Source organism: Peromyscus maniculatus, chromosome 19, assembly GCF_049852395.1.
Source record: "Peromyscus maniculatus bairdii isolate BWxNUB_F1_BW_parent chromosome 19, HU_Pman_BW_mat_3.1, whole genome shotgun sequence".
Classification (NCBI taxonomy): domain Eukaryota; kingdom Metazoa; phylum Chordata; class Mammalia; order Rodentia; family Cricetidae; genus Peromyscus; species Peromyscus maniculatus.
In genome coordinates, this window is record NC_134870.1 from 63,244,149 (window position 1) to 63,268,016 (window position 23,868).

General features: G+C 36.4%; 1 protein-coding gene across 2 annotated transcripts in view; it reads right to left on the minus strand.

The window, feature by feature from the left end:
- Dcc (DCC netrin 1 receptor) overlaps positions 1-23,868 on the minus strand; it is a 1,155,384-nt gene that overhangs the window by 721,365 nt on the left and 410,151 nt on the right. For both annotated transcript variants that reach the window (XM_016001609.3, XM_016001571.3), the window contains exon 2: positions 19,419-19,739. In XM_016001609.3, the coding sequence (XP_015857095.1) occupies positions 19,419-19,739 (321 nt within the window). The remainder of the gene's footprint in view (positions 1-19,418; positions 19,740-23,868) is intronic.

The following is a 23,868-nucleotide window of genomic DNA, read 5'->3' on the forward strand; positions in this document are numbered from 1 at the left end:
ATGTAACAGCTGGATAATCATGTATGAAAGAAAATGCAATGTGTGTCTTTGTGCAGCCTACCTAGCTCTTGAGAAGCCAAGACAGGAGGATTACTATGAGTTCCAAGTCAGTTTAGGTTACATAGGGAAGCTTTTTCTCAAAATACAATGAAACATCAATAATTAATTTGGACACAGCTATTAGACACTTCACAGAAATCAAATTAAAACAGATAATAGACCTTCAAGTAAAATAAAAGTACAAAAATTATAGAAGCAAACAAAAAGAGGAAATCTTAGTGGCTTTGAATGAAGGGTCAGCATCAGTGACACATTACAACCCAGGAAAGGAATTCTTAATAGGTTGAATTTCATTAAAATAGAAACCTTCTGTTTTGGGAAGCAGAAAGAGGACAAAGCTAGTTTGGTAGAAAATATCTCCAAGATACTGTTGTTGAAGGACTATAACAAAAAAAGTACATAAAAACTTTTCAAAATGCAACCATAAGAAAATAACTTCTATTTACCAAATGAGAATAGATACCTGAACTTGGAAATGTTTGTTCAGGGATAGGGATGTAGATCAGTTGTAGATGTAGATCAGAGTACTCCCTTAACACACATGACACCGTGGCAGCACATAATAATCTAGGTGTGGTGGTGCTTACCAGTAATCACAGACATGAAAAGCAGAGGTGAGGGACCAGAAGATCAAGGTCATTTTTGGTTACATAGTCAGAGGATAGCTAGAGGATGAACATGGCCCTTTCTCAGTGCAAACAAGCAAACTTATAAAATAAAATAAAAATTCAATAAAGAAGCACTCCCAGAATTTATGTATATCCAAAGCTTTTCACATGATGTTGATAACAGCTTTGTTTATATTTGACAAAATTTGAGAGGAAAGAAGACATAATAAACATGAAATGTGGTGCATACAGACATAGGAATGCTGTTTTGCACTAAGAGGAAATGAATTATTGAGCCAGGCAAAACCAATAAAGCTTTACCAGGTACTATTATGAAATGGGACAACCCAACATGGAAAGGCTGTATTCTTTTATCATTCTAGGTTGATGATACTCTGGGAAGGCAAAACTATGGGGCATCTAAGACATGAGTGGGCACCAGCGGCTATGCATTTCCTTGAATATTTGCCAAAACATGCAGAATGTGCTACATTGAGTTAGTCTTAAAGTGAAGTATGGACATGAATGGTCTTCTAACAAATAAAAGCTCTACTGAAGGACACTAATAGTGAGGGGAGTAGGGCATATGGGAGCAGGGGCTATATGGAGATATCCTGTTCTCTATGTTCAATTTTACTGTGAACCTAAATTTTCCTTAAAAATAAGTGACTTAAGAAGCAAACCAAAGCAAGCAAGCAAGCCAAAAAGCCAACAAACAAAAACAACAAAGCTACCTGCAGATTCATTATAACCTCTAACAAAACAATAATGACTGTTTTCACAGAAAATATTTTTAAAAAATCTAAAGGTCATGTGAATCCACAGAAGAACAATTGTATAACTGAGTTGAAAATATAACAAAATTGACTTTTCAAAACATCGCAAAGTTGTACAAAGTAAGCAAGTCTCGTTAAAACCCAGCACCTAGGCCAGCCAGACAGAGGGGGGAACTCAGAAATGTGCCTGTGTTCATCAGCTCATGATGTGGTAAATGTGCCAAAAACATGTATTGCAGAAAAGATAATCTTTTTAATAAATGTTGTTGGAAAACTAGATACAATACACAAAAGAATGCATCTTTATCTGTACCTCTTATTTTAAAAACATACATACAAGTAACATTATACAGACAGGATGGATTCTGTTTAGGAATATATATGCATATACATATATGTATGCAATAACTAAAAAAAAGAGGCCATGTATTTGAAAGACAGTAGGGAGCATTATAAGAGAGGATTTGGAGAGAGGAATGAGAAGGTAGAAATATTGTAATTATATTATAATTCCAAAATCATAATTAAACTGAATAAATAAATAAAGATGAATTTAAAACCTAAAGGAAACACTGAAAACTATTCAGTCAATACAATAAGAGGTTTTTGGGAAACCTCAAGACATTGAATGGAGTAGGCAGACACTTTTTGGACAAGACTTTAAAAGAATGGACAACAAAAGTAGACAATGGTTGGAGGCAATCACACCACACCAATCCCAGGCATCAAGGAAACCACTCATAGAATGAAGAACTGACCGTATCAAGAAATTTACAAAATTCACTTTTGGCAGAGAATTCATAAACTCTTGTTTAAGTAACTCAATAGCAAAAATGATAAAAGACAATAGAACAGAAATAATATGATTATAAGTAGGCTAAAACTCTAGATAGTTGTTTTTCAAAAGGAGACACATAATGGCCAATACATATGAACAAAAATATTTACTGTCCCTAATAAATAGTGAGTTGCAACTCAATAATATAATGACATATCATATCACCATTGTTAAAATGGTTGTTAACAGAAAGAAAACAAAAGAGGCTCTCAAGGATTCATAGAAAGGATAACTCATAAGCTGTTAGGGAGATTAAAAATTACCACAAAGAAATTATTGTGCAGATTCCTCAGGAAATTAAAAATAGAACTACCATGTAATCCATTCATTCTACTACACACTAAAATTGAAAACATTTCATGAAACAAATACTCATGTTCACATATTTATTGTAGCAATGTTCACAGGGGCCAAAATAGAGAACAAATTAAGTCCATCAATGAATGGATGTATAAAGAATGTGTGTGTGTGTGTGTGTGTGTGTGTGTGTGTGTGTGTGTGTGTGTGTGTAACATAGTCATACAATGAATGTATTTATGTCAGTATGGATGTCAATGAAGGACATCACCATAATTAAAATATATAAGGTACAGAAAGACAAATACCACATCTCACTCATTTACAGAAGCTAAAATAATCATCCTCATGTAAGAAGATATTCTGATGATTGTCATCACTAGAGACTGTCAAGGGAGTTTTGAAGAAGGAGGGAGATTAGATCATAAACACCAAAACACATTTAGGAGGGCAGGAATGATTGGGGTTCTCTACCACAAAAGCACAGCAGTTTGCAACAATTTATGATACAATTCAAACTAATGAGAAAAGTCACATGAAGAAAGTGACTATGTCTGAGGAGACTAAAATACAAATTACACATTCTGTGCATACCTTGTACATACACATATTATGTATATGTATATGTGCATATGTAGACACATTTTTCAATAATAACATATTTTAAAATCTTTCAAAATAAATAATAAAATAATTCTGTAGAAACCAGAGCCACCTTACTACCCAATTAGAATCTGGTAGGTGATAGTGAGAGCTTTTATGTCCTGGGTTTCCGGCTGGGCAGGTGGATGGATTGGAGGTTATCTCTGCCCTGGGAACCAACAAAAAGATAGGGAAAGATGGCAACAAGGTGGAAGAGAAAATCCAAACCAAATCATTCTAATTTTCTCACATTGGCTCTAGAGAATATTGAGAATTCAAACCTTTGTGTACCTTCATGTTTTTTGTTTTGAGGTGTTTCATATCCTAATGGTTCCACTAAAAAAATACAAGCCACTCACGAGGGCAGGCATTACATGTTCCTGATAGAAAAATGTAAAGAGAAACACCTCTCTCTCTCTCTCTCTCTCTCTCTCTCTCTCTCTCTCTCTCTCTCTCTCTCTCTCTCTCTCTCTCTTTCTCTCTCTCCCTTTGTATACATATATATATATATGTGTGTGTGTGTGTGTGTGTACATACATATAGTATATATAAAAAAGCATAATATAGTAGAAAAAAGTAGAGCCTGAAACCTATCATGTGTGTTCATTGGTTAAGAAAGAAATTATTTAAAAACTCCAATTACTGTTGGTAGTGAGTAATATTATGTTTTTATTATGTGGCACAATGCGGCAAAGAAGTGTTAAGATTATATTCTGAGTTTTCTCACACATTAAAATGGATTTGACAGCCATATTTAAAACTAATGTAATGTTGTGGGTGTTCCATAATACTAAATACACATAAAAAATGGCAGTTTCATAGAAATCTCTTGAGTCCACATAGAGTTGATGATTCCAGTCCTCTTCTTCACTGAGGGAATGCCTCATGTTCATGAACTGCCTGCATTCCGTCCTTTGGGGACACATTCTAGGCAGTCAGTTGTAAAACATCCCAAAGCCTGATGTTGATGTGTTTCTTTTCCATTGTCTTTGTATTCTCCTCCCTCTTGTCTAGCTACTTCCCCAAAAGTATTTTTTTTAGACTTAACTGCAGACAGTCCAAAATACAATGCATTAGGAGGGTAGCTGCATTATTAATGTTGGTTTTAAAACCTACAATATATTAAATATGACAGATACAGGAGAAATATCTGTCTTTTCACACTTACATACACACACATAGACATCAACACAGTAAGACTGGAGCTCACACTGTGCAACTAAAGAAAAATGTCTTCTGGCTTTTACAAAATAATACAAATGTTAAAATAAACAGAGTGGAGACTAAGAATTCTCCAGTGAACCAGAGTCACGTCTGCAGATATTTGGCCCAGTATATTCCTTGGGTGACACAGTTTAGTCCAAAATGATGAGAGTAGCGTAAAGGAAACTGCATTCTCTATGATTGGTTGAGCGGTAAGTGTGACCTTGAGACGCAGTAAGGAAAGGCTACAGGCCAGAACTGTATTGACCAGATCTGTAGATTTCCTCTATTGGTCACCTGTCTCTCATAAGCCCTCTGCCTGCAAGCAATTGTTGAGGCAGAATAGCCAAGCAGTGTATTAAAAGGTTACTCTGTATAAATGAGAAATGGCTCAACTCATAATTTTTAAAACACATGAAACACATGTTCCCCAGGTAAGACCTTGCACTTCAAATGTCAGGGCAGAGTGAATTCCTGAAGCTGAGCTCTAGAAATAGAGTTCATAATGAAAATGCTGACAGGCTCTTGGAGCCCCTGTTGTATACAAAATTTAATATGTCACCTTGTTTTACAAGATTTTACTGGCAAGGAAGAAAATTAAAACATTTAACATCTTTCACTTCGCCAAATTGCTTCCCTCCTCCAACCTGCGGAGCCATTTGCCCTGCTGTTTCCTTTATAAACATCCTTGTTATTGTCACTGTGCGGACCACACAGTCTCAACTCAGCACTCACGTTTTCTTTCCAAAGCGCTAAAGTGGTTATTGGGGCATTATCTTGCAATCTTATTCACATTTTCTGAAGGCATGTGAAGTTATAAGAGTTCTGGTAGGGAAAGCCTCAAGTTGTTTGCATAATTATATGGTCCACATAAATAATGCTGATCATTAAAATGCTTTCTAGGAAAAGCCTTTTTTTGAAAAAGCCCCTTTTAAAGAGAAACATTTCCATTACAGATATTTGTACAAATTTGGTGGGGGGTAATCTTAGAAAAGATAGCTTTGTTGGAAGAAATACATTTAGACCCTCAGACAAACTAGGGCTACAGCCTGCGTGTTTTAACACAAGCGTGAAGTAGGGGACGATTTCTTAAATCAGTTGTAACTAATCAAGATTTATATGAACATATAGCTCTTAAATTAGCCTGAACCTCTGAACCACAGGGACATCTTATGTCTTTAATGACAATTTACATTCATGATGTGTGAAAGGCCAGGTGGAGGGCTGGCCAACTTGCCGTTCTCATGCCTTTCTGGAAGGAAAAGGGACTCTTGTTATGCCAATCTAGAGAAAATTCTTCAATGCCCTGACAAATTCTACCTCTCAGTATTGCAGTGTGAGAAGGAAGAAGTGGGCTTCAAAATAATAAAATGAAATAAAATTCTGAGTATTAGATACATATTTTTCTGACGGGGTATTATTTTATTCAGCCTGACGACTCAGTTATAAGTGCTGGTCCTACACAATCCTGACACTAAGAGCTGGAAAGAACAAACATAATTCTGCATAGGGCTCACAAGGACAGGGAAGGACTAACTACCTATACATGAAAAATAGGTCACATGCTCACAGAGAACTAGAAGCTGTGTCTTACGTCATTTCCCTCCCCATAGGAAAAGAATATTTCTTCATGAGTTTCTCTTATATACTTCCAGGGAATTCTATGTTGTGCTAATTCTTCTCTGGTTGTCAGAAACATGTTATTACTGAGCTCCTCTGCTTAGTATTATAAGGATATAGCTGCAATACCCTTGTAGGATAAGAACACTGCCCCCTGCTCCACCGTATAGCTAGGAAAACTAAGCCATGTGTGGCTTATATTTACAGAAGTAGTAAGCAGCTAGAGGTAGATTCCCAGTGATGTCTGTCTCTGAATGCTCCTTCCATGTCACTGCATTCAACAAATGATGTTTATAAAAAATTGGCACCTAGGGAAGCTAAAATAGATGCCCTTTGATCATGTGATCAGTGTCTTTTTGGAGTCATTGGCCAGCAGCAGAATGTCTATATGTGTAGTAACATCATAGATACAGTGGGTTTTGCTCTGTACTTTGACAGGTTATGAAGAGCAAAAAGAGGATAGAACTTCTCCTAACCCATGAGGCTAAAGACACCTGAAGGCAGCCTATTAGAACTGTCTTTAAAAAGATGTAAATGTTATCATGAGAGGACAGAAAATGAAAGCATGAAATAAACATATAAAGCAACAGATAACACAGTGCATGTGCTTGGCAGCTTTCCACTAAAACCGATTGGATAGATTTGGTTACTTCAAGTGAATTCAAAAGTACAGGTGCAGGCCAGACTCCCCAGGGCCCTTATGCCAGTAGGAAGAGTCCCTCTTCTATGTTATGCTCATGTGGCACACTGCCATTGTAATAAGGATATGGAGTCTAGAACATTTCAGTGTTGACCTGGGAGCAGGATCCATCTCACACCAATTCATGGAGTGAAACTTGTTGAAGTGTCCTTACACACAAAGAAGGAACTACATATATTATTATTGATGAATCATAAGACACTCTGGTAGAATGCTGTATGTAAGATTCTCTCCAAAACCAGAAATTTTTTTTTTTTTGGCTTTTTCTTGACAGTTTCAATTTGTCATCTCCCCGTCTTAAGTATGCAGCAGATTGTGAAGAATTTTTCAAGTAAAGGAGAAACCAGCTTTACTTTTATTTATTTGCTGGTAGTAAAATAAATTCTAGCTTCTGATACTTGGGTTCAAATGAACAGAGGATCTTGAACTTATCAATATCATTAATATGCTCTGACTTAGTGATTACATTGCTAGGCATTTGTCTTAGAGAGTTGATCAAGCATATGCATACATGAGATTCCACTAAATAAAACAGACGGTGATGTACTAATTGAAAATTGGAAAACTAGAAACAGAGTATTGGTATATGAATGGCAGATCCTAGACTACTACACAGTGATCAAAAATAGGCTGATGTGGAAGAACAGAAATATCTTCAAGATATATCATTAAGTAACAAAATAATCAAATAAAAATATTTTATGTTAAAATAGTAATGTTTTATGTTAAAAAATAATCAATGAAGACAGGGTGTAGATTAGCATTTTCTAGAAAATAACTAAGATCAAGAATGAAAGTGAGAAAATGTTCCACAATTAGACAGTGGGATGGTTTCCCACTAGTTTGTGAAGAGTCTAGCAAAAATGGAATCCTACACTTTTAAAGAAAGAATTTCCCTGATAGCTAAGGATGTTGAACATTTCCTTAATATCTTCCAGCCATTTGAGATTAGCTCAACTATATCCATAGCAGCATTATTTGTAATAGCCAGAACCTAGAAACAACCTAGACGCCCTTCAACTGAAGAATGGATAAAGAAAGTGGTGTACATTTATTTACACGGTGGTGTTTTATGTAGTGGTTAAAAAAAATGTCATCATGAAATTTGTAGACAAATGGGCAGAAATAGAAAAAAATCATTCTGAGTGAGGTAACCCAGACCCAGAAAGACAGACACTGTATGTACTCACTCATAAGTGAATATTAGATGCAAAGCAAAGGATAACTAGGCTACATTCCACAACCCCAGAGAAGCTAGGTAAAGGGGAGGACATTAAAAGAGACACACATGGATTGCCCCAGTGAGCAGGAAATGTTAAGATCTCCTGGGTAAACTGGGAGGATGGTACAAGGGAACATAAGGGCTCGAGATGGCTGAGTTGGGGGAGAGACGGGGAGGGAGAGCAATGAAAGTGATATCTTGAGAGTGTGTACCATTAAGGGAATGTGGAGAAATCTGCAGATAGGGAAAACTCCTGGAAGTCACAAGATTGTCCCCAGCTAAGACTCGTAGCAGTGGTGGAATGGGTGCTTGAACTAGCCCTCCCCTGCACTGGGATTGGTGTCTACCCTAATTGCCATAATAGAACCTACATCCAGTGACTGATGGAAGCAGATGCAGAGACTCACAGTTAAGCACTTTCCCAAGATCCTGGAGTTCAGTTGAAGAGAGGGAGGAGGGATTATAAGAGCAAGGGGGGTCAGAATCATGATGGGAAAAACCACAGAGATACATGACCCAAGCTAGTGGGAACTCTCTGGACTGCCAACTGGGAAGCCTGCATGGGTCTGAACCCCTATACCTGAATGTGGGTAAAAGTTGCATGGCTTGATGTGTTTATGAGTCCCCTGGCAATGGGACCAGGACTTATGCTGGGCACATGAATTGGCTTTTAAGAGCCCATTCCCTATGGTGTGATGCCTTACTCAGCCTTGATGCAAGGAGGTGTGGCTAGGTCCAGCCCCAACTTGGTATGCCAGCTGTTGTTGACTACTCAAGGGAGGCTTTACCCTCTATGAGGAGGGAATGGGGGTGGGATGAGGGTAGGTGGGGGGAAGTGGGAGAAGGGGAGGGAGGCAGAACAGGCATTGAATGTAAAAGGAAAGAAAAAATAAATAAAAAAATATGAAAAAAAAGAAAAACTTTCATAGTCTAAGAACTATTTCTCAATAGAAATCAAACTCCAGAAACATGCAATAAGCATGTGGGAGTAAGTTCAAGGTGTCCATTTATGTTATGTAAAGTTATGCTCTCCAAATGAAGGCATCTCTTGGGCAGGATTCCATTGGAAATCATCTCAGAGAAACAGTTAAAATGCCGGGTTATAATGTATCCAACCCACCATGAGACCTAATGGACAGTATTTGAACCAGTACCTGGATCAAAGAAATACTATTTAATTCTTATATTATATTTTAGCTGTTAGACATGAATTCCCTTTTTAGAAGGCCTACAAAAATCCAATGCAAAAAAGTCAATCATAGCTGAGACCTAAAGTTGAATGTGTATGGGTGGCTTTAGCCTTTAACAAGGTTTCCTAAATGGGTTTCTTGTTGGGGAAGTGTTCTAGGTAGAATCACTGTAAATGAACCCTATGAGTGGCCTTTTGTAAGGGTAGTAAAGCCTCAGGGTTACAACAAATCTGATTTTCTTTGTCTTTTCTTTCTTTCTTTCTTTCTTTCTTTTTTTTTTAAGAAATGAGTGCAATAGAACAACGGTCCAAGGGTTATAAATCAAATGGTGGATTTTGTGACTGTGGTGTTTATCACTAGATATAAGGTATAGGGGCTCAGGTAAGGCAAGCTATATAGATGGAAAGGTATTAAGGGGGCAGTGTCTGTCTTCTGTATTAATGGCCACTTATTTTTGGTTGAGCTAGGTTGGGAAACACATTGTGCAAACCTAATAAGTTAGTGAGCAGGATGAGAAATACAAAGAGAAAAATACAAGGAACCTCATACACTCACGACACACTGATGTCTACCAAACAGTAATTACCTTTACTTTCTGATTTAGAAGGAGTCATGGTGTTCTAGGAAACAATATCTCAGTACTTAGTTACTTTCTAGCAGATATCCCCATGATCCCCTTGGAATGGGTTCCTTCTCTTAAGAATTTTATGTAGAGAAAATCCTACTTTAACAAACTGGGATAAATTCTGTGTCGAGGATACTTCTCAGATATGTGGAAGGTTTTCAAAGCAAACCTTTTAAGTGAAAAATGCCCTGACCTCTGGAGTTAAGGTTTGTGAAACCTTAGAAAGAAATCTGTGAGAATCAAAACTCGTGTGTGTGTATATGTGTGTGTGTGTGTGTGTGTGTGTGTGTGTGTGTGTGTGTGTGTACTCAGTCTTGGTATATCATGAAGGAAGGAGATTAATTTGGAACCTACTGTGCTTATTTTATTTCTATGAATAACGTGTCATTTTGCTTTTGCTTTGTGCTAATCTTGTAACTCCAGATACAAATCAAGTCTCATGATGTACCAAGAATATGCAGCGGCTTCAAGGATATCAGGGGCTCACATTCAATTATTCTCTCACCTCTAATAGAAGGCATATTTAATAATTATGAGACAAGTGGCCAATTACTTTTATTACTATAGATTACATAGATACAGATATAAGTTAATAAGTAGACTATTAAAATAATAATTTTAAGAGACATGAGTAATTGTGTTCATTACTTTTAGTTAGCATTTCAAAGATATACATTATTGACCCTGACAGAAAAATGTGCAACTATGTTTATGGTTTGTCTTCAATCCTTTTGTTGTTGATCATGACAGAAAAAGGATAAGATAGATGATTTAGGTACTGTGCACCCTTAGACTTCCCACTGCTTCTTCTAGTTTATCATTTAATTTGTAGAGAATTCTCTAGGTAGGAATGTCTTGTTACTGTGTGGGGAAAAATGTAAGAAATAAAAATAAATACTCTCTTTCAAAGCTCTCCGTGTAATATTGTTTAAATGCTAAACTTTATTGCAAGAAACACAATGACAAAATTATCAGTGCCAGGTACTGATTTATAAAAGTAAAAATGTCCTTCCTTCCTTTACTACCAGCTTAAATTTTATTAGAGATTAGGAGATGGACAATTATGCTACTTAGACTAATTAGAGGTGGTCCACAAGAAAAACCATCACAAAATAAGACACCTTGCAAGCCAAGCACTGAGATTTCACTCTTTCTCTATGAAATTACCCTATCTAAATCTGCCTAGACATGTTGTAAGAGCTCCATGGAATGGGTGCACTGACTCTTACTGTGAGAGGCAAAATGTAAGAGGTACAAGGAGTCTGAAGAAGCTGGACAAGCTGAGTGACTTCTGGATTATTACCATCACACATGACATATCTTTCAGATCGTAATTCTCTACCATTATTCATTTCTTTCATAAATATAGCAGAGAGCCCAACCACACCCTCCCATACATAGATCTTTGAGTCTTCATTTTGCATGGCTCATTTGCCAAGACTTTGGTGAAGCAAATACGACACTTTTCTCATGTCAATATTTCCTTTGTTACATGGGTATCACAAACTTGCCATAGAGGAGCTAAATGGTGCCACTTTTTCTTACTAGTGATGTAAAACATTTTTAGGCTTATTTGTATCATCAATATTAAATTACTATATTCCATCAAAGTCTTGCAGATGTTAAAAGAAAAATAATTTCTGATTATTATCACCTGAGTTACTTTAGCTATTACACATTTTTCCTTAGAATGCCAGCAAAACCGCACTGTGGACAGCATAAGAAAAGATGAAAAGAATAGCATTCTTCTGATGCAGATTAAATTTTGATGCATAATTAATGATTAACATTGCCGCATGTATTTTAATCTACAGCAAGGCCAAGAAAGTGAAATATTAGAGGATTTTTAAAATTTATTTTGTTGACTTTTCTACAGTCAAGTTCTCTACTGCCATTTTCTATGGAAAGCATTCTTTCTAGTCTGTCAGGAATATATTTTGATTCTAACTTATTACAAAGTTAATTGAGAAACATAAAATCCTACTCTTTAAAGCTCAATTATTTAAGTTGAGGGCAATATCAGTGATTATACAAGGTTTATTTGGTAATAAAAACTGTAGACCAGTACACATACAACAATTTCACCCATGTTCTTTCTCTTTTATGTTTTAACCAGAAAATAGCAAGAGTAGTTAGCTAAATTGGGTATAATTAAGGCCATTAAGAATTATAGAGTCAGACAAATTTATTTCCCTGCACATCAATTGAAAGTAAACAGCATTCCTGTGCATGTGAAATGGGAAGCTTTACTCTGTAACTGAACCTTCCTAAAATAGAATTTTCAGCGAGTCCAGGGCCCTGGGATACATTTTCCAAACTGCTTCACTGAATGAACTTGACCTTCTAGGCAAGATTCTTATATTTGCTCCTGTAGAGAAAAGGAATATGAGCATTTTTCTTGCTGTTTTCTTTATATAACATTTGAGTGACCCGAGGCAATGTATTTTATTCTCCTTCCCTTCAGACAAGCTTTCTCCTGTTTCCTTTTAAGCAAGAATGGAAAGGTCAGGTTATCATTTCACAAAAGGCTCTTTCTAGCTTCTCTCACCATAATATGCTTCCCCTAATTATTTCATAACTCATTTAAATGGGAGGCATTCTGGACGAGAACTCATGGAAACAACTCCGCAAGTAACTCATTATTTAAAAAAAAACACAAGGGAATTTTAATTATAATGCCTGGGTTATTTAAAAGCAAAGTGGAGCAGTTTGCATCTTGAAATATCTATTGTAATAGGGACAGAAAAGAAAATATCTCCCTGAATGGCATAACAACTGAAGTAAATGCAATTTAGTTGCTCTTTTATTTTCTTGATCTTCAAGAAACAGAACAAAAATAATAAGCAATCTTGGCTTGAAGCACAAAAACCACTTAAAAATAAAGTGTGTTCCTAGAAGACACATATGCATATTTAACAAATGCAGGTTCTCCATTTTTCTAGAGAGATTTGTAATACACCTCTATTGAGTATACAGCTTTGATAACAAAATTATCCAAAGAAATCATGATTTTTCTTCCATAGCCTTGCTGTGTTGAAGAAACTGATAGAGGATTTATAAATAAAATCAATTACTGTTATTATTATTTTTCATCAGTTTGTATTTAAAAAGCTTAAACTGAATAAAAAATGAGTGCCTGTTTGATTAGTAAATGGCAGGTTATTCAGAGCCTTTAACTTCAACTACGCTGAGAAGCTAAGCAATGAGAGACTACTTTGTGTCCTGCATTAGAGAATTTTTGTTCCAGAGTCTGTTCATAGTAAATCATATACCATCTTATACTCTGGCAACTTCAGCACCCACATTCATTAAGCAATATGAGACAGGGCCTACAGATGTGTTTTCTTGGGGATCTCTACAAAGCAAAGCCAGTGGTTTTAGTAAGAAGATACAAACGTTCAAAAGTTAACAAAGTGAAATCTCCCTGGACAGCGAGGTGTATCACAGATCTGTGGTCACTATCACTTTATTTGGTGGGAGTCTGCCCCACTCCATCTCCAAGAATGCAAGGACAAGCAGATGTTTCTCTTATGTTCCTTCTGTGCACCTTGCAACCTACAGGGGCTGTGTGTGGACAAGCAGCTGTATAGGAAGCGTGTGTGTGTGTGTGTGTGTGTGTGTGTGTGTGTGTGTGTGTGTGTGTGGCCATGATTTTATCATTGGAAAATGAAGTGAGGTGGATCTACTTTGATTAGTCACAGGAGCTTTGCTAATATTTTCTCTTCCTTGACACTGGTATTATTGAGTTTCTGAAGAAAGAGGACATATACATGAAATTAAGAGTCTAACTCACTGCCACATACCATGAGTACTGCTTCAGTTTATCTTTTACAGTAGAAAGGACATTAATAAATCTGAGAAAGGGACCCAGAGTCTTTTCCAGGAGCGCCTGAGGCAGTACTCTATCTCCTGATATAGTCTATAAGATTTATATTAACTTCATTAGCAGGATTATAAATAAATTAGTCAAAAATGAATATTTTAGTTTGGGGTATTTTGAAAAAAAGTATAAATTGATTCAACTTTTTGAAATCTAAATTCAAGCTTGCCCACTTGATATTCGTAGATGATTATAGCAGTTCTCTGATTTAAGGATATAACATTTATTTATATGTTTGATTGCAGTCAATGTTTCATTAGACCCCTCAAGTGGTTTTAACCAAAACAAAAATTATTGGAAGTTTTCAGTTAGTAATAGTGAAAAAATAATAGTTGTGATAATACCATAATAAGAATTATTGGGTATAGTAATAGTACTATTCTCATTACGTGATAATCTACTCTACACTATAGCTTTACAATATAGATGACATTTAAAGTGGCCACAGAGCTTATGTTTGGCATACAACCACAAAGACCTGAGTTCTATCTCCAGAACCTACATAAGTACGGGACCATATTTGTAACCCAAGTGCTGGAGAGGTAGAGACAGGTGAGTCCCTGGGGTGCTGGAAAGTCACTCTAGACTAATTTGTCAGCTCCAGGCCAATGACAGACAAAAGGATAGCACATGAGGAACAATACTCAAGGGCTAGCCTCTGGTGTCCACATGACCTACACATATGTGAATCCACACTCACAAACACGCACAGGCACACACACACACACACACACACACACACACACACACATACACACACACACAGTGGCCATACCCAAAATTCAGAGACTCAGACAAATGTCAACATATGGAGGACTAACAATGTACTTGATTTGGTGTATATTCATCATGATATTCTGGGTTACAGAACTAGCTCATACCTTTCCTTTCAAGTGAAATGGGTATTTCATCAGTGTATGTTCTAATTTCAGTCATCTAACAGTTTGGATGGTGTGATGTGGAAGCATTTTGAAAAATTATGTCTGTTTTGAATGACTGATTGGGACTTTGTAATAGATTGAAAAACAAAATTCTTAAACTATTTTTAGTTCTTTTAATAGTTATTAACAACCTTTGCCTATCCTACTGTCTTGTGGTTGTTACACAAAGTTTGCTGAATATAATAACTTGTACAAGCTATAGAAGGAATTTTTCCACCTTGGTGTAACACATCTACTGATTATCAACATATTTGATAAATTCATTGATTTATGAACTTTTTTTTCTGTGATTGTGAAAGTTCATGTTATCTGTTCCATAACAAAACATGTCATTCAGGTGAACTTCAATTTGTGTGCTTAGGGAGCGATTACTCAAATTTGGCTTAGAATGATCTCATTCCTTTTAGGGCAGGTTTTGAATTGACAAAATAGTTAAGATATAAAACAAGTGCTGTCAAATATATTTATATATGGACAGCTGTAAGGGTATTTAAACCTGATCAAGTACAATAAAGAAGAAAAATAGAGGCAAAGTAAAGAAGAGGGAAGGGAAAGGAGTGTGATGGGGGCAGAGCTCTCCAGATGCAGCAGATGTTCCTGTTACCATTGATATGATACCTGCCTACAGCTAAGCACAATGGATGCTTTAGGTAAAAGCTGGAAAGCATGGCAGAAAATAACAGGCAGCCCTCCTTTTCCCCTCATGCTTGACTTTCCTTCTACACAGAAGCAGGCATGGTAAAGAAAGACTGCAGCCTCTTAGGTTAGAACTATTAGGATAAACATGACATTCCCTAGTCAAAGCCAACACTAGTCAAGTTACTTTAAAATGGGGATTTGAGAGTCCATCATATTGTACTAATTGGACTCAAAATTACAAAAGAAAAAAAAAAACCCTACCACTTTTCATTAGCTTGTTACATTGAAACCTTTGAAAAGATACTGGCTGGGATTGTGGCCCCATTTATCTTCTCTACTCTCTTTCCCTCTCCAGCGAAGTGTGCACTCAGGATTTAAAGAGCACTTGAGAGGTTCCTGGAAACAGAATGAGTGGTGCGTGGCATGATGACTGCATAAAGCGTTCTGACTGATCAGAGACTTATTTCATTTACCACTTTTCCTTTTTATCAAAAAACACTTTGAAAAAGTCAAACCAGAAGAGGGGCATTGCATTAATGGTCTTTACACTGTACCTGAGGGTACACAAGAGCTAAGTTTTTTTTTTTTTCTTACCCAGACTAAGCCAACTGATACCTTTTAGTGGTAACTGGTTTATTGACTGCTAATGCTTTAAAAATAAGATTAAATCAGGACCATGGTCTTTATTGCAAGGAAGATATATGCCCCTTGTGAATTCTAGTGGTTTGGCAATCTTAACCTCTGCAGACATAACATTGATGTATTCTGTGTTGCCAAACAGCATGGTAAGTGTTTAAAATGCTGTGAAAAACCTTATTGCCTTGAAACGATACAATCTAATATTAGACTGCAACTCAATGACTGTATCCCTGAGCCTACCCTTCCACAGAATACTAAAGTCAAAGCCACTTTATTTTAATATCTCACAGGGAAGGAATCATTCCTCATTTCACCACTGAAACAGAGAAAACATAAAACTGAACCTGGATTGCAGGAAAACAGAAATTGCAACATTCAGGACATTTTCATTAGCAGTACAGATAAAGCTGCCTTTTGTAACAGGGCATCAAAATGCCAGTCTGATTCATTCCTATCAGCAGAGGTGCTTTGGCCCATGGACAGCAAGTGGGTAGAAGCCATGAGTCCTAAAATATACAAGCTACAGAAAGTCAAGCATGTCCCTATCCTCAGGCATAAAACCTTTCCCTCTTCCTCATTACTTGTACCACATGCTCCTCTTAATTAATCACAATTATCATTAAAGTCCTATCCTCCCTATATGTTATATGCATCAATCAAATTCCAAATACTCATCACTCACCAGCTCTAGATAGCTTAAACCTTGATATTATTGATCAGGATATCTCCCCACCTGTCTCCAGAGGACAATAGTTCTCAACTGTGGGTCACCATCCCTTTGGGGAGGTCAAATGACCTATTCACAAGGGTTGCATATCAAATATCCTATATGTCAGATATTTATATTACAATTGATTAGAGTAGCAAAATTATAATTATAAAGTATCAATGAAATAATTTTATGGTTGGAAGTCACCACAACATGAGGAATTGTATTAAAGGTTTACAGCATTAGGAAGATTGAGAACCACTATCGTATGATGTCATTACCAAATCAGTCAGGGTTGCCTTTAAGTATGATGAACAAACATTTCAGTTTTGCTTGGCCACTGCAAGCTTTCCCAGAATATGAGACATCCAAATGTCAAGCTGAGGTCCATCTACAGCAAATCAGAATGGCTGGCCAATCTGCTGATAATGAGGACACTACCCAGAAGAACACATTAGCTTTGGGAAAGACAGATGTAACTGATATGAATGAGTCTACATGAGTTTGATATAACAAAATACTATAAATTGAGTAGTCTATATATGATAGGACTTCTAGAAGCTGGTCTTCTGAGATTAGAGTCAGAAGCATTTGGTTTCCTTATGGCCCTTTCCAGGTGACACCCTGTTGACTATTTCCACATGCCAGAAAACATGTTTTCGCTTTCACCGTATGTCTCCCTTTGGGATACTAACCCCCCCAAGACCAAAGCTCATAATGTTAGTAACTACAGAGTCAGGATTGCAACATGGTCATTCTGAGAAGGTAAAACCACTGGTTATGAATCCTTGGTGGAGAAAAGATGTCAGTAAATGTGTCAGGAATCTAAGCTGCATTATCTTAACATGTCTGTGTGAAATCCAGTTCTTCACAGCTTCACATCATATCTTCACAGTTTCACCATAGCTGAGAGAGTTTAAGTGTGTGCGTGCGTGTGTGTGTGTGTGTGTGTGTGTGTGTGTGTGTGAGAGAGAGAGAGAGAGAGAGAGAGAGAGAGAGAGAGAGAGAGAGAGAGAGAGAGAGAGAGAGGCGCAGGGGGAGAAGAGTTTGGTGGTATGCAGGGTCCTGATTAACTCTCCTTTTAGTGTTATTTGCAAAAACAAGTCCTTATCCTGACCTATCTTTCAGGATACATCTAGACTAGATGACATCTAGGGCAGAATAAAATGGCTGTATAACACTCTTTTGGACACTATATTTGCTTTATTTTTTAGTGAAAATGAAAGACTAACATTGGAAATAGTTTCAAAACATGCTTAATCATTAGATGAATTTAACTTTATTTTGTCTTGTTCATTGTATTTGATGTTCATATGAAATTATATATATATATATTTGTCTATATTTATTTTATATATGCACACAAACACAACTATGTGTAATACATCGCAGTCAAAATTTAAGTTGTTAAGTCATTACAGAAACCAGTAAAAGCACAGATTTGATACCTTTCCCCACAGATCTAGCACTGCATGGGTAACAGAAAATGCTCATGGTCCTCCTCCAGCTGAAAAGATGGAGCAGCTATGGAAACATCCCGAGTACCAAAATATACCACCCACCCTAATTTCTGCACACATTTTATGTTCACAGATGCAAAGGAAAGTATCTGTTTTATCTTTAGACACTGAACTGGCATGTCAATAAGGAAGCTGCATTTGAAAGCACTAATGGAACATTTTTATTTCTCACTTGAGGTCTATGTTATGATTAGGACACTGTGATTAAAATAAAATATACTGCTGTCAGGGCTTAAAGCATCGATTTTTACAAAAGTTTAACACCACTGAATCTGTAAAATAGAATTGATTAGGGTATGATTTTTTCTAATACTTTATTAATAAAATGTCCTCCCATTCATGTAAGCAGTGAATCTGCATGAGTCAGCTTTGTCTTGAAAGCAAATCACCCAAAGTGGTACACACTACTGAGCTGCACCTGCTGTTTTCTATGTTAATTGAAAAGGGAAAGTTCATAAAAGACCTATCAGTCATTTAACCCTCTTTTATTTCATTTACAAATGTATGCTATTTGTGGAAAAACTAAAAAATGGCCATTATGGATAAGTTTCTCAGCAAACTAAAAGTAGATCCAACATACAATATTATAAGCCTATCACTGGCTCCATGTATCTCTTAGGGATGAAATTAATGGGGCAACGGGATGTCTGTAACCCCATGCTTCCTGCAACACTAGCCACAATGTCAAAGTTTATAATCAACCTATGTGGCCATCAGCAAATGAATAGGTAAAGAAACCGTGGGATACATGCACAATGGAACACCATTAATCCATATAAAGAAGGAAATCTTTTACTTTAGCAATGTTTCTGAACCTAAAACCTATTTCACTGAGTAAAATAAGTCAAAAAGGAAAAGACAAATAATTCATGCATTGAGATTCCATACATGTAGAATTTAAGCTAAATTACACCTACAGAAAACAGAGTAAACATTGCCGGAAACTTGGTGGGTTAGATAGGTGAAAAATGGGGAGCTATCAGACAGTGGGGCAGAGTATGGATTAGAAGAAATATATATTCTAGACTGATTATTCAGCATGGTGGTCCTAGTTATAATTGTGTTGTGTGTTTCACCATTGCTAAAAGAGTAATTTCCAGTGTTTTCACCACACAGATAAACACGTGGTTAACTTGATACAATCATAAACTACCATAGGGCAGACAACTTATAAGATATAACTATTTTAATTAAAGATAAAAAGTCTTAAAAAGTATATTGCTTTTACAAGGATTATTGCTTATTGCTAAAAAAAAAAAAAAGACAGAAAAGACAAGTGACGCAGGAGAAAAGAAAAACATCTACATACCTGCTACTGCAACTTTTGCAATCCGACTAATAATGGAGCCAGAATCTCCCAAGGATGCCTCACATTGGTAAAGTCCTTCATCTGGCTTATGGTGTCTGGAATGAAGTATGTTTTGTATCAACAGAGACCCATTGGGGAGTTGCTGCTTCCTGTCATCCATGCCCATGGCTAGGATGAGGCCATCTTTCCTCCACTTGATGAGGGGAACTCCTCGGTCAGACTCTGCGGAGCAGTTGAGCAGGACATTTCCACCCCGCATAGTGACAGCATCAGCAGGTTCAGACACAAAACGAAGAGATGTGAAAGGTTTAATTTGAAAACCTGAAATAAGAGAGAAGAAGGAAAATGAATTCGTGCATTCTGAGAAATTTCAAGTTTGATTTCCTCAACATTTGCTCACAAAACTTATTTTTCAAAAAAAAAAGCCTTTTAATTTCATCTCCAAATATAGTTATATTTAAGATCAGGAATCTTGTCTTAAACAAAAGAAAAATATTCACATGAGCACCAACTAATGAAGCAACTTGTCCAGAAAATGTTACTAATAAAAATAATAATTCATAAGTTATAGATAAGACTATGATTACATATCAGTCATTACTTGAAAATTTAGACAGACAAAATGAGTATTTTTCCATATAAAATCAGACACTTTTAAGTCTCACCAGTCAGAGTGCAGCTAGGACTTGAGAGACTTAATTAATCTCATTATCTGCATTTTAGCATTTCTTAGTAACTTTTAATCTACCCGCTTTATTTTACAGAAATGAAAATCAGTGGTGTAGACAGAGTTATTTAGAATAGACCTTAGGTGGGTTAAACAGGTAAATATCACCTGCGTGAGAAAGTCATCGGGCTACTGCATAAAACCCCTGAAGTGACTCTATCTCTTTCCAGAAGTTTCTTGTGGGCTTAGCTAAGAGGATATTATAGTTGAATTGTCATAAACAGAACAGACATAAGCAGTCAACTGAAAGATCAGAATAGTATTTAAGAATCCCGAGGGGCTGGAGCAGGCATAACTAAAGAAGATCGGCAGTACAGTCATTACTAGTACTTAGATTGCTAAATCAAAGGCCTTGACAAGTTCTCAGGAGGTCACCAGGTTTGCACACTTTGCATAGACAGGTATGTAACTAAGAATTTCCAGTCAAGACAATTTTCAATTTTGAACAGTCTCTAAGGCTAACAGTTCTACAATCTTTCCTAGTGTTTTCTTTCTAGCATCGGATCTTTGTTAAGGTGTAACTGAACTCTTTGGCCACTAATCCCACTTTTTTCTGAACCTCTTTGCATGAAAACATACATGTAATGATCAATTCCTTGTAAGTGCCCTTTATTCATTTGAAGCTGCATTCAATTTCATGAAAACACCTTTAAAGCTTTCATTCTTCTCACAATGGCAACCTTGGTTTCTTTAGCATTCTTTATTTATTTATCTAAACTGGGAATATTGTTGCAGGTTTTTTGAAAATTTACCAGCTTTCTATGGTTTAAATGGCAGGCATCTAAATTAATGGAATCAGTATTGTCATCACAGGCTGGCCTATGTTGGCTGTCATGTTCCTGATCTCCAGTGAAAACATGGGTGCTACAACTGTTTTTTTTTTTTTCAGAGTCCCCAGTGCATGCACACAATGTTTCTAAAGCTCAACCTTAAGTCTGTGGCATCCCAGTGAGCTGTGTCACTTCTGATCAGATAGTAACTCCACGCAACTAGTTCACCTATCCAGAAAAAAACAAAAAACAAAAAACATATACAGTTTTGTTCAAACTAATATTGATTATAAAATCATAGTAATGCTAAATGATAAAGGTAAAGGACATTAATGGCTCCAATTTGAACCTTTCCATGTCCTTTGTATAACCAATCTAATTATAATGAAGCAATCTGTTTCTCTAGTAGAAAGTGCATCCAATTGAGAGTCTAAATCTCTTGCTTCTTGTCCAGTCTATATCATTTAAATACGTGAAATTCTAAATGTTCTTGTAATATCCTCAGTACTTATGTCCTTCACATATAAAATGGAATTATTCCCTGAAGCAGATGATATTTCAACTCAGCTCTCATTTTGGAAAGGAATGGCACAAGAATGAGTCAAAGGCATCTTCCGTCAATGGAACTTACTAAGTCTACTGATATGCAGATAGATTCTAAGTTAAATACATCTTTCTTATTTGTCAGAAAGAACCACTAGTCGGAAATACCTGGTTGGAGGTACACTAAGGGTAAGAAATCATTAAAATATTCTAATGTTATTGAATGTCAAGATGCTTCATCAGAATAATGACTACAATTTCCATTTAAGTAGCATTAAAACAAAAGAAATAAATTCACAATGCAAGACTAGGCAACTATATTAAAAAACATTTATTGCATTTTTGTTCTACCCGGGGCCTATATTTTAAACACAGCCTCATGCTGAGTACATTATTTATGTCACAGAGCACATAATACATTTAGCACAGCTGTTTATGACAGCATGTTAATGAGCATATGTGCCCATTATCACAAATAAATAATCTACTTACTGTGAAACAGGGAGGTTATGACAGTTTTCAGTGCTGTGAGTGCATGGTTTAGGAAAGTTAAATAAAGATTAATTTTTCTGTGACATAATTACCCTTGCTACTCATTGGTAATTTGAGCTTTTTTTTTTTTTTAAATTGTCCTTATAACAATTATACTTTAAATATATGGCTTTGAAATAATGAAATGTTTTTGCTTTCAGGAACTTGCATTACTTAATATTTCAGAAAAGATGGACCCAAGTGAAAAGTTATTTGAGAAATGACAAATGACGTTCATGTCAAAGTTTCAGCTGATATGAAGAACAAGCTATCTCTGACCTCTTGTAAGGCACTTGATGCGTCTAAGAAATAATCTGTTAATGGATGAATTACTGGCTTTGATATAGATTAACAAATTCTCATTCACTATTATCAAGTTTGGAAAATGGAGGGTGAGGGCCTTTAACTGGGGAGATAGAAATATAATACAAGGGAGAGAGAAGAAAGGGAAATACATCTAAGAATGTTTGGAGAAACCATATGGAAACAATATTTTATCAACTAACTTTAAATTATATATATATATATAATTAGTATATATAGTGTGTATATACATCCATATGTGTATATATGCATATTAATGGAGTTATACCAAATGTTTTAGTGGTACCTCCATTACCAGCCATGCCCTATCTAACATTACTCCCAGTCCCAGGCAAGGGAAACCTACCAACCCTTCTATTGTTGGATGAAGTACAATCTAAGGGTCTTCTTAAACAATATGGGCCACATCCATTTCCATTGCTACCTGTGATAGTTTAAGTGGGAAATGTCTCTTATAGGCTCTGGTATTTGAATTCATGGTCCATATCTGATGGTGCTGTCTGGGAGCTTTAGGAGATGTGGTCTTGCTAGAGGAAATATGTTACTGGTTGTGGGCTCTGAGAGCTTACAGACTCACCTTGCTTCTTGTATGCTTTGTGCTTACAAGGGGTTTCTCAGCTTCCTGTTCTTGCAGCCCTGTCTGCCACTTGCTACTATTCCTGTCTTCCACAATGGATTCTTACTTCTCTAGAACCATAAGTCAAAATAGACACTTCAATAATTAAGTTGCTTATGGTCATAGTATCTTATCAGAGAAACAGAAAAGTAACTAATACAGTTGCCTTCCAGGATATATGAACTGCTTGCTGAAGACATTACACACTTTGAATACGGAATTTACAGAAATTGACCTAGCACTGACCTAAAAGGTTTCATCCCTGAACACTGGTTCTCATAATATCACAAGGTACTGTTCAAGCTGACAAAGAGATGAAGACTCAGTAGTCTTTCCCAGATGTACAGCCTAAGAACCATAACAATGACTGGCTTAGCAAGATACCCCAAATGGTACAATACTATCACTTATATCTTGGTAACCAACCACTGTCTAATTAAAAGGGCTGCTCAGTGTGGGAGAGGGTGCAGACCTGAGAGAACCTACTATTGCATTTTTCCTAAACTAGAAGAATTTCTAACTTATATAAATAGGCTTCCTTATACCCACAGAGAAGTGCATTTTTTACCCCTCATTTAAGAAGTTTCTTTTTTGCAATAGATGGAGACTGCTAACCCAGAGATACAACTGCTCAGAATGTAGAGAAAGGGTGACTATGGAGTGCCCAACTACAACCAACAAGTCCATAACTCAAATTATCCACCAAAGGCTCAGGGAAAATAATTACAGAAGAGGGGGGAAGAAAGATGATAGAGAAAGTGCACCTAGAAAATATCAGCAATATATTACGTGAACAAGTCTGGTATAATGACATTAGTTGACATATCAATGTGGGAAAGGAAAGTTCCACATGATCCCACCCCTAGAAGAAGAGCTATAAGAAGTCAATGACTGCTAAGAAAGGGAGAACCAGTTTCTCACAGAAACAAGTTGTTACAT